At 61.7% G+C, this 11,865-nt stretch overlaps 1 protein-coding gene across 1 annotated transcript; it reads right to left on the bottom strand.

Annotated features, from left to right (window-relative positions):
* Positions 1–296: 296 nt before the first annotated feature.
* CLRN3 (clarin 3) lies at positions 297–11,865 on the bottom strand. Its single transcript, XM_016148238.2, has 3 exons — positions 11,491–11,865; positions 5,486–5,665; positions 297–884 (listed from the first exon to the last, which is right to left on the bottom strand). Exons 1-3 carry the CDS (start codon positions 11,717–11,719, stop codon positions 604–606), a joined length of 690 nt encoding a protein of 229 aa, XP_016003724.1. The 5' UTR covers positions 11,720–11,865; the 3' UTR covers positions 297–603.

Consider the following 11,865-nt stretch of genomic DNA (forward strand, 5'->3'; position numbering starts at 1 on the left):
ATCTTTCCTCCCTCTTTTCACTGTCTAATCTCTTCCCCACCTTTGAACCTCAAAAATTGGGCGTCAGCTCCTCCACCCACCACCGGCTTTGCTCTATCAGTGACTAAGGGTCCAGGGAGCCAGGTAGTTCACCCCAAGTCTCCCCTTTTGCCTCCAACGCCTAGTCCTGAAAAGAGGAGTCCCGAATCCCTCTGAACTTGAAAGTCTTCATTCATAGAGAGGAATAAAGACGCACCTGGTCCCTGCCGAGAACGAGACCACAGGCTGCAGCATGCTTGGGGCTACTCAAAGGAGGGTGTGTGACAAAGACCTTTATTGTTCCAGGCAGTGAGACGGGGTCAGAAGGGGTCACGGCTCAGGATTACTCTGCCGCGTTGAACGCCACATGGACTGGAGAGCGCCCCCTTCCAGCCTCCCCACCCCCATGGGACGGGCCCCGTCCAAGGGGACATCATTTACGAAGAGACAAAAACGGTCACCAACTGACAGTCAGCCAGGGCCACACGTCGCCCTGCCGGTTACCCGGACGAGCTGAGCAGTCAGGGCTCGGGGCGCAGACGTGCCCTCGACAGGACCTAACGACAGGGTGATGTAAAGCAGGACTTAGAACAAAATCCCATCCCTCGGGGCGTATTCCATCGGCTTCTTCTGCTCCTGCCTCTGCTGGTGTCTGGCCTTCTGGTAGAAGACGATGATGACCACGGTGACAGTATTCAGGAGGATGACGAGCAGCAGGAGCCAAAAGGAGTACCCGTAAGTGTGGGTCGTCCCTGTGTCGGCGGCTGAGGGGTACAGCGGGTAGAGCGCCCGGGCCAGGTCTTCCGAGAGGCGGTTGGCCTGGACGTTCCCCACGAACAGCGCCATGGTCAGGAGGGCGAGGCCGGCTGGAAGAGGAAGTTTCGTGAGTGACGTGGTGACGGTTTTTCATGTCACATTCTTTCTTTCTGGACCGTGACCCCGTGGGCATTTCCTGAGTGTCTACACCGGGGCACATGCCTTTCAGGCGCTAAGGTGAATGTCAGTGAAATAGAAGCCACGATCTGGATTCTACGCACGAATCGCTCAAGACCGTGCGGCGGGAGTGGGGGGGGGGGTGACCAAGAGCAAACATCGCAGCCCAAACCCCTGCAGAAGCAGCTGCTAGCGCAGCGCACGGCCCACTTCCTCGGCCAGTGCACACAGTAGGTGTCTGAAAGGGTGAGCGCACAGTAGGTGTCTGGAAGGGTGAGCGCACAAATGGTTGCAAAGGACTGGGGAGAGCTGAGGAAGGACAGACACTTCGAAGAGAAGTGTCGCCCGCACCCAGCCGCAGCAGGCCGCGAGCTCGGAGCGCCCCGGTCTGTGAGAGATAAGCCCGGGCTGATGGGGAGCGGTCCTGAGGGTCGCCAGCACCTGACGCGGGGGACACAGGGGACAAGGCCACCCTGGAGAGCCTCAGACGCCGGCGCAGGAGCTGGGATTCCATTCTGCACGTACACAGCGGGGTACGGCGTGGAGGCAGGACGGGGCTCCTTTCCACGCCCACTTCAGAAGAAAGCTTAGAAGTGTTGTATTGTCCCCTTTTTGCCCTTCGCTGTGTCCTCCACCAGAGGACGTTCCTGGGCTCCGAGTTTGGAAAGCCCTGGCTGGGTTGACCGTGGTCGTGGAGTCGGGGGGCGGGGCGGGGGGCTCCAGCCCTGGCTGCGGGGGCTCCCCCCGGCGAGTCTGAGCCCCACTCCTCACCTTCCAAGGAGGATAAGCCGGAGACAAAAGGTGGACTCGTGGTGGGGGCTGGGAGCCAGGGGTGGGGGGAGCGGCAGCCAGAGATGCTCGGAAAGGCGTCTTTCTGAGCTGGCGAGGCTATTCTACGCCGGACGGTGGTGACGGCTGCACATGTCCGCGAGCATCCTGAGGGACTCTGAACTGTGCGCCTTAAACACGTGAACCGCACGGCGTGGGAATGGTCTCGCAGCCCGGCTGTGTGGGAAGGAGGGGAGGAGGGTCAGGGCCGGAGGCCCCGTCTCTCAGACTCGGGGTTCGACTGTGCTGCGTGGCCGCCGGGCAGTCCCCAGGGCAGAAGTCCTTAGGGACAGACGCTGTGTAACTCCTTCTCTGCTGACATTTACCCAGAACTAGACAGAGCTTTTTGGCATGAAACGTGTCCTGGACGTCCCGGCCGTAGCCCACATCCGGGGAGCTCCCCCATGGCCCCCCCGGAAGCCCTAATGACAGGCTTATGTGCGCGGAGAAGCCCCAGCTGTCCTTGATGACACACTTCCGCCCTCAGTGCAATGGTTTTACTTCTTCGTAATTTGCACTTACGAAAGCTCTTCCTCTGATGGCCCGAGCGTCCTGCACCCCTTAATTTCCCTCCATTACGCCCCTGTGAAGTTTCTTATAAAAGCTTAGTCACACAGGGGCAGCCCGAGTGCGGGGTCAAACAGCCTTTTTCTAAAGAGGACGCACACAGCATTGATTTGAGTCGGGCGGGGTCAGCGCACGGGTGTGACCGCTGACCGGCTGACCGGCCACCTGAGGCGGCGACACGGCCTCCCCGGCTCTCTGGGGCAGCAGGGTCTCCTGGGGGCTGCAGGAAGCGCTCCCTTCCCGTCCCGGCCTGTCCCCACGGCCCCTGCGACCTGCCGCACCACCCTGCGCTCCATGGGGACCTTAGCCCAGCAGCAAACGGGTCGGAGCAGACGGTGTGCAAAGCTCTCCCTGCTCCCACATTTTCTCCATCTACAATTGTCGGGGTCGGGCCATGCCGGACGGTGCGGTCCGAAGGGCAGGCTGGGGTCAGAGGGCACGGGAGCCCGGGAGGCGACACTGCTGTGTGTCTCCTGGAAGCAGAATCCCCACCTGTTCCCTACAAAACGAGCCGGCAAACTCCCTCCCTCTTCTTCCCTCAGCGGGGAGAGTTTGTCCAAACGCAGCCCCGCGAGCGTTCGGCCCACGTCCCTCTGGTGTCCTGGTCAGCCTGACCCCTGACCTCGGGCTACAGTGGCCCAAGGCATCTCTATGCACAAAACCCTTCTGCGGCCCGAGCCTCAAGAGACTAAGAGACTCGCTTGTGTGAAGAAAGTGTGGGGTCCCCAGAGGCCAACTCAGGCCAAAGTCAGGTTCATCCCAGCTCCGGTCAAGAGGCTCAGGGAACTCCGAGAGGGCCAGAAGCGAAGCTGGGAGGTCCCCCTGGGCCTGGGCTGCGGTCAGGGTCAGGATCAAGGTCCCGAGATCTCCGAGATCTCCGAGATCGGATTGCTCTCCCGCCCGCCCGCCGGCCCTGCAGCCTCCCTGGGAGTCAGAACTCCTCCCGAGCCAGGAAAGGAATGTGGCAGGAATTCTCGCCCTGTCAAACAGCTCTTTGTCGTGAGGGCCCGTAGGTGGAGGGCGAGGAAAAATCTGCAGGCCCCTTTCTTCATGTTTTTCTCCACAAACGGGCATCGGGCCTCGGCCCCGGGCCCAGTGGGGACAGGAGCACCAGCCTTGCGGACTACCGGCCTCGCTGTCGCCGAGACGAAGGCTGCACTTCGAGCCCCGAAGACGGCAGACCGAGCGCCGTGGGTGCACCCCGGCTCCTCCCTTCGGCCCTCGCGCCGACCTCCCTCTGGGAACCCACGCCAGCCCCGCCCCAAGGGGCCAGGTGTCCCCGGCCAGTGGCGGGTCTCTCATCCCTGCCCCCGCGGAGGCCGCTTCGGGGTGGGCGGAGGGCTGTTCTGGTGAGGGTCGGGGGAGCGGACAGCAGTCCCCCCCTGCGGCCGCGCCGCCTTGGAGAGCACCAGCCCTGCCGCTTAGCGACAGAGGGAGCCCTGGGGACCGAGGGAGCCCTGGGGACACCCAGAGGCACGGGGGCTGCCAGAGGGAGCAGCAGCGGGAAGCGGCAATGCTGGCGTGAGCCGAAAGCCTGGATCCAGCCGCGCCCGGAGCCTCTGCTCCTTCGACCTCTCGTCGCATGAGCGAAAATTAAAATAATGTCGTTCTCCGCCCTGGCGGTGAGTGCCACTGAGTCTCGCTTTGGTTTGGCTGACTGAGGTCTGTGACAATCAGAGAAATGGCTTGGGAAAGGGACCCCGGCTTTCGGGGGAGGACGCCCGAGCGTCTGACCGAGTCCCCTAACCTGGCGCTGGGACGGGAAGCAGGAATCCGCGGACTGCCGCGCCTGCCCACGGCGGACGCCCGCTCAGTTCGGGTCGTTGCTTGTCTTTCCCAGCAGACAAAGCACAGAAAGGACGAGTCACGTGGGAATGTGGCTCAACCAGCCGGACCCCGGAGCCTCAGAGCTGGGAGCGAGCGCGCGGCGTGGCCATCCGGGGTGACCGCAGCTCCGCCTGCTGTCCGGGGCGACCGGTCGTGAGTCGCTCTGTGAAAGGCCCCGCGGGGCCGGCGAGGTGCGTGGCTCTCTCGGCTCACGCCGTGCTGGGCCTGCTCACACACGTCCTCAGCCGCCCGCTGAAGAAAGGCCACGGCAGGGGGTTCGCACGGCCCGAGTCGGGGGGCGCTCCGTCAGCGCCTCCTGCCCTCCCGGAGCTGTGCCAGAGCCGCGGGGCCCCCTCCGGCCGCCTGCGCCAGGCTGGCGTGCGGATGGCCTCTCACGGAAGGACAGGAGGAAGCCGCCTGGAGCCCCTTCCCCGAGAGCACCTCGCCCGTCCTCGGAAGTTCTGGCCTGGCTTAAAATGCACCAGAACTGGCATGTCGGCAGGACGGGCTGCTTGCATGCTCCCCCGAGATCAAGCTTCCATGGCCGAGAGAGATGGGGGGGGGCAGGGGGGGAGAAACGCGGCTGCCTGCCAGGGGCCAACAGGCGCTTCCTTGACCAACCTGTGGGCAGGTATGGTGGCTACAGAGGCCGTGAACCCCCCGTGAGACTCAAACCTCCTGTGACTCGAGCAGGCACCCACTTCCCATCTGGGCCCAGCCCCCACCCCAACACCTTGCCCGACAAACAAACGAAGTCCCCCAGCAGCGCCCTGGGCTCACGGCCGCCCATGAGAGGGGCGTGGGCCCGGCTCGGCGGGTTTCTGTGGCACGATCACGCGCACGTGCCGCGGGTCTCCGCCCCAGTGAGCCGCCGCTGCGGGGAAGCGAGGCGGGAGGTGAGCAGGCGTGTGCGCGCGCGGGAGCGCCGGCAGGTGCGTGCGTGTGCTGACACACGTCACGCGCGCCCGATTCGGAGCCCGGGGAAGGCGTCACCGATTTGTGTGTGTGTCGCCTGACTCCGTACGCTAGGAACCCCAGAGCAAGGACTGGCGTGTGCCGGAGACGTTAGCACCTACCACCCCCTCCTCGCTCCGCTCCTGGCCGCTCACCAAGGCACTTAAAACAGAGCCTGATTTCCAGAGACGCTTAATCAACGCTGCCGGTTTACGAAACTGAACCACAGCCCGCGGCGGGCGGCCCGGCACACGGCGCCCTCGCTTCCACGCCCAGCTGTGATCGTGTGTGTTCACGCGTGTGCCGGAGAGGCAGAGAGACAGGGGCAGAGGGGCGCCCGGTCCCCGGGGGCGCTCACCGCCGAGCCCGCTCCAGGTGTACACGCCCACCGGCCCCAGGAATGTCTGGTAGGGGTTGCTGACGCTGTTGTAGAAGGTGAAGGCGGAGCTCAGCAGCGAGGCGCACAGGCTGAGGGACAGGGCCAGGACGGCCACCCAGTGCAGCGTCTTCCGCGAAGAGCCGTCCAGCTTCCCTAGAACTGAAACAAGGTTTGGTGAGGTTCGCAGCACAGAACGCGAATCGCGGGGTCGCCCTCCCCCCCTCCCCCTTGCAGACCTGACTTTGCTGGAACCAGAGGGGACCCGAAGCCCGGCGGCTGGAGAGAGGAAAGTGCTCGTGGGGTGAGCCAGCGGATTTCCTTCTGAGCTGCACTCCTCTGCGTTCTAACAAAATCGTATAAAACTCGCATATTTCTTGGGCGCCGGAGCTCCAGACACAGCGATGCGCTCGTGTAAAATGAAACCCGGATGGCGGGGGCCGCTGGCCGCCAGTTCCTGCCCTTGTCACCCTCCCGTGTGCAGCCACCACCTCCGGCCTCCCTCTGTATCCTTTCCCTCTGCCTGCAACACGAAACGCCCAGCACCAGCGGCCTGCGTCCCCATGGCCGCCGGAACCCCAGACACGCGCCTCCGAGTCCCCTCCCCGGCTGCCGGCATGTCTCGCTGCCACCATATTAAATCAGGCGTCTATGGAGACACCCCGTGGAAGTCACGCAGACACGGAGAGAGTAATTCGGGGCAAGGATTTCGGAGTCCGTCGCAACTCGCCAACGAGGCCTTGGCGGGCTCCCGGGTCTGAGAGGCGACGGCGGTGGGCAGTACAGAGGAGAGGTCCCTCTCGTTCCCCAGTCCCGTTTCTCGGGCCCCGGGGGACAGTGGGCGGCCTCTCGCAGCCTCATCATGGAGCAGATCTAAAGAACGGACGCTGGAAAGGCCTGGGAGGTCCTCGGCCCAGGGCGGGGCGGGGGTTGCTCCTTCAGCCCTCGCTCGGGAACCAGTCTCTCGGGAGCCGGAGGAGACCAGGGTGCTGCGCTTGCCGGAGGCAGGGCACTGTCTAGCCTCCCCAGAGCGTGTCCGGGCTGCCAGGAGCCCTGTCCCTGCGAGGTGGCCCTTCCCATCTCAGAGTCTCCAAGGTCATTTAAAGGGTCTTCTCTGTGTGGTGCCCATGCCCGCATCTCTACGACTTTGTCCAAGGTCCTGATGCTCCCGTTGGAGCCACACACAATCCACTGGCTCTGTCTGGCCCGGCGGCCTCTCCAAACATGTGGCCGTTTGAATGAGACGTGACCCTGCCGTGGGAAGCGGCCTGGTCTCCGACGGCCCCCGCAAGGCAGGACTCGCTTCTCAGTGTGTGCTGGCCGCCGACAAGGGTGGCTGCGACCCGCTCGCGGTCCAACCGCTCTCCCGTCTTAAACGTCTGAATTCTATCAGCTCAGTTTCTTTTTCTTAAATCAGCAGAGGGAGTCAATTTCCTTCCTTGGCCAGACAGCGGCTATAAAATGGATCTGGCCAGCGTGTCTGCCTGCCACCGGACATCCGGGGTTTTGGGATTCTATGGCGAAGACCCTCCTGCAGAGAGAGATGTCATGCTGGTGGCCGTGAGTTAGGACTGTCCCTGGACAGAGTGGGCAGCTTAGGGAGAGGCCCCGGGCACAGGGCTGACAGGAGGAGAGGACGGTGTGGCGCAGAGTGTGCAGAAAGGAGAGGAGAAGAAACATCGGCACGGCCACACCTCCCGGAAGCCCCACGGGGCTCCAGCGAGGGCAGACGGCGGCACCGCCCGCTCCGCCACCCCGGGCCGGAGAATACGCCGCCTCCGCCAGCGAGGCGGGCCCTGGGGGGAAGTCCGCCTCCCGCCGTCCGGTCCACACGCGCCCGGGGGTGCCGTGCTGCGTCGCGATTCCAATTAGTGACCGCAGACACGGCGGCGTCCCCAGCACGGTCCTCCTTGTGACGCATCCCCGGGACGCCTTCCGGCACCGCCGGGGGACGCGGAGGGGCCCCGGCTGGGACCGTGCCCCTGGCCCCTCGCCGGGCTCACGGCGGAGCCCGGGAAAGACGGGGAAACTGGGAGGAGCCGGACACACCTGTTCAGAGGTGCAAGGTCAGCGCTGCAGGTGCTTCCAAACCGAGTCACCAGAGGAAGAACTGCTCCCGTTCCGCACTCGGCCGGCTCCTCCTCGGGCACAGGCGGTCGCCGGGGTCCGACCGGAAGCTGGCTCGGGACTCGACTTACCCTCCTTCGCCAGCGAGAAGCCATTGGGATGCTTAACTGGGAACCAGATTTCAGGGCGGGACAGCGCTGTGTGTCCCAGGCACCCAGGGAACCGTCCTGCTGTTTCCTCTCAGTGGGCGCTGTATGTGGGTGCTCATTCGCCGCTGGCGAACACCCCACCTTTGCGCAGCGAACTGGGAAGTGACCGCCAGGCCAAGCTTCGTTCCCGGCTTCCGGGAAGATCTAATACACACGGTTTTTCAAAAGGGAGTCGGCGTGGAGCCTGTCGACGCGTACTTTTCTGTGTATTAATGTGACAATTTATCATAATTTTAACTGCCGTATTTTAAAGTCATATCTCGACGTTCTGAGTCGATTCGCTGCCACGCAGGTATGACAGCCGGAGGGCGCGTCCCTGCCCCGGTGCCGGCTCTGACGGCGCAGGCCGGCAGCTCCGCGGAGGTCGCAGGGGAGAAAGGAAGAGCAAAAACGCCGCGCACCCGACAGCTGCTCTCTGCCCACGGAACCGGCGGCACGATCCGTTCCCGCTCTCCCTCTCAGGGGCCAGGCTTTGGCGCCAGGAAACACCACCTCGCAAGTGGAAGTGATTGCCCGGGTTCTGGCAGCCCTGGGAGAGAGGCCGCGGCTCCCACCGCTGAGAGGGCGGGCGGCGGGCAGAAACGGGGGGGTCGTCCGGCTCCCCGGGCCGCCCGCGCGTGGGGGTTCAACCCCTCAGGACCCACTTGCCACCCGGCCCCTCTCACTCTGCTCTCTGTAAGTCCCGGGAAACAGCTTTGTGGGCGGGTCAAAGTGACCTGACGAGGCCCCGCGATCAGTGGGCCACAGTGTACCCTGGAGGAGCTCGTTAAGCCCACAGGTCCCAGAGCAGGGGAAGTCCCGGCTGACAGCCCGACCCCTGGAAATTTACCAGGGCTCTCTCGGGGAGAAGAGGGGAGCGACGCCTTTTCCGACCCCTTAGGCTCCACTTCCCAGGACAGTCACGTCTCGAGGGCAAATAAGTCGCTTCCCCTTCAACACGCCTGGGACATGTCTGGGGCGGATGGCGGGGTGGGCATGAGGAGCAGGGGCCGGCTCGCTGGGTTCTGGAGGAGCAAACCTCGTCTGTTCTCTTTGCAATTAATTGACTTTTGCAGCAGACTTACTTTCCAAGTTATTTTTAGCTCGGGCTGCTAGTACATTGCTGAGCTCCCTGAGAACGAATGGGTGGGCAGGGGAGAGCCTGGTGTGGGGGGGGGCCAGCCTGGGCAGCCCTCCCCCTCGCCGTCACAGCCCCCGGCACGCACCTTTGCCCGGCGGTCCATGCGGGCGTTGGGTTTAACCGATGGGGGGTCTTTCTCTAGGAAGACCAGGTGGCGAGTGCGCGAGCTGCGCACGGTTCATCCCAGTATCCGAGCCCCCCACTCGCTTGGCAGCCGCTCAGGGCAGTGTTTGTGAGCTGGAATTAAATATCTAGAACGTTCAGAGCAGCCAAAGCAGCGTGCCTGCTGGCAGACACGGAGGAGCTGTCCCTTTCCATCTGGAGGTTGGGCACCCTGGGATGACTCTCCATGGGGCTGCCAGGCATCGGCCTGAGCGGCCCACGTCACCCGGCTGCCCAGTGGAGTGTCCTCGCTGGGTCTCATTATTTTCTCCACTGATCGACCTAGTTTGGGCTAAATTAGTTTGGCACTGAGAAATCAGCCATCCTCGCTTCATTCTGCTCGTTCATCTCAAAATCCACAGCCCCACATGGCACGGTGTGATAAACCCCGCGAGAAAATAGGACTGAGCTTCGCAATATTCATTACTCTTTGGAGGATTTCAGTTGCGACCTCATCTTAGCCCAGAAGCTGACACGGTTAACTTCTCAGAGGGAAGCGTCGGCCCCGCGGCACTGGGCGGTCGGGTGGCACTCACCCACGCGGGTGGTGCTGTGCGGCCAGCGATGGCTTTCGGACCTGGGGCGAGCCCCGCGGGGCCACGAGAAGCCAGCGGGACGGCGGCCACGTGCCGCCGCGTGTGGCAGTTCTGCCCCCCAGAAGGACACCACGGCGCACGCTCCAGTCACGTGGCGTGCCCCCGTCTTTTCCAAAGAACTGTTGACGAGTGTTCCGAGTTCGCCAGTTGCTACGATCGTCAGCAAGGGAGCCCGGGAGGCTCCGAGGGTCCTTCGCAGACGTCAGGCAGAGCGGCTGTGCAGCCTCGCTGATGGCGAGGCGGTTTATCTTCTCCAGCCGGGAGGCCGACAGCGACCTGAGGATCGGCATGTGGCTCCGGGAACGAAGGCCGGACGGCGAGAGCCAGGCAAAGCGAATGCCAGTGTTGCGCCTCGTGCCGCGTCGCAGTGGGCGCCGGGCCGCTCGGCGCCGCCGCCTTCGGGGCGGTCCTCGGCCATGGCCGTCCCGCTCCCCCAACCCCGCCGTGGTTCCCACGCATCGCACGCAGCTGCAGAGGGGCCCTCTGACCCCCCCCCACCCCCTCCCCCGCCCCCGCCCCCGCCCCCGCCCCCGCCCCGAGCCGCCCGGCACATGGATGGACAGGGCCCTCGGTGAAGCCGTTTATCGCAAATCAGAACCAACTGGTTCCAAACGGACACTGTGTAAAAATCCGAAACTCGCAGGGTGTTATCTCATATTTAACATTTTCAAAATGTGCTGGAGATTCGGAACCTAGTACACTCTGGTTTTGAAAATTCTGTTCACGTAACTAAAAATGGGACTGAATCTTGGAAGGTCTTGCCTTCTGGTGGCTACAAAGCAACCACTCCTCGTTCTCCCGAGAGGCTGAGGCTGGTCCTGGAGGGGGTGTCTGAGGCCGCTGGGGCTGTGGGGGAGACCTGGCTTTCGCTAACATCTAAAAGACAAAGGTATGACTTGGAGCCGTCACCAGGTCGCTCTGGGTGTAAGGGAACCATCTGATTAACAACGTCACAAACGGGCTGGGACCTGGAGCCAGCGCCTACCACCATGCGCTGCGCGGGGACCAGGAGCCACCCGCGTCCAAGGCGGGAGACAGCGCGTAGTTACGAGTCAAGAGGAAATGACTGCGTGACACCTGTACGCCACACCGCGCGGAGCGAAACCCGCTCCGGGTGCCGAACAATTCACAAACGCTGCCTTCGGATTTAGAAAACGCAGTCGCATGTAGTCAGGCTTCGAAAGTCGAGGAAGGGGCTACTTATCGTCCTCGACGGATTTTCATTTTCTGCTCATTGAGCGAGAGTGAGAAACCAGAAAAAAAAAAAAACATTTAGGAATTCCTGAAATTATGTAAGTCACAGAATCAACGGCAATTGAATGTCACGTCTAACACCAACGAGATATCGTGGAGGCAACAACGCCAACACAAATTGGTTAAAGAAAGGAACTTGAGATGCAGAACTAAGACATAGGCCACACCCTCCACTCCATTTTTTTCCCTTTCTGGGCGGAGGCCGTCGCTGCGGCTGAAAACCCACAGTCTACGCAGTCACAACTTCTCTTCCTGCTGGCTGTTGGATACCACGTCGCTGCTTCCTATTTCTCTCTAACTGTTTACTTGTCACTGAAGTCAGTGGTATCCTCAGACACGGCCTCTGCTCCAACGATTCAGACCGTCCTGCCAGCAGACCCAATGACCAGAACTAGAGAAGCCCGGCTAGCGACACAGTGAATTCTCAACATTAAAAATACCCACGCGCACCTAGAGCCCAACTCGAAGCGTACAAGGAAGTTATGTTTGAATGGTTATTTGGCTCAGATATAGAATGTCATGACTGTTTCCCAGCAACTTCAATCGTACCATTCCCATTCAAATCATTTTCTCATTTACCTTCAAAATATTTGTCTGGTTCGGCAAGTCCTTGAGCCAGTTCTTGAGTGCTCTGACCGCGAAAGAGTCCATAGGTGATCACAATACTGCCACTCGAAGAAAGATCATGAATGGAAATTTTACTGCTGACCCATTCTTGAGTCCCAAGAATAGCACAAATTACGATGAAAGACCCAAAGCTTGTAAAAAAGCTTGACAAAAACATCAATGTTTTCTTTTTCGTAGGCATGTTCTCACAAAAATAAAGATCCTAGGGTAAAATAAATGATTTTTATAATATTTTTGGACCTTATCATTTGGAGTTCAGAACTTAGAAATAAAGTCTAAGGCTTTCTTGAAAATATGAAAGCTCTCTCTTCATAGGAAGGGCTATAC

This window comes from Rousettus aegyptiacus, unplaced genomic scaffold (assembly GCF_014176215.1).
Source record: "Rousettus aegyptiacus isolate mRouAeg1 unplaced genomic scaffold, mRouAeg1.p scaffold_m13_p_6, whole genome shotgun sequence".
Classification (NCBI taxonomy): Eukaryota; Metazoa; Chordata; class Mammalia; order Chiroptera; family Pteropodidae; genus Rousettus; species Rousettus aegyptiacus.

Coding starts and splice junctions, on each gene's coding strand:
- CLRN3 (XM_016148238.2), bottom strand. CDS start 11,719: ATGCCTACGAAAAAGAAAACATTGATGTTTTTGTCAAGCTTTTTTACA. Junction 5,666..11,490: donor ACCAGACAAATATTTTGAAG/GTAAATGAGAAA, acceptor ACCTTGTTTCAG/TTCTAGGGAAGCTGGACGGC. Junction 885..5,485: donor CACCTGGAGCGGGCTCGGCG/GTGAGCGCCCCC, acceptor TTCCTCTTCCAG/CCGGCCTCGCCCTCCTGACC.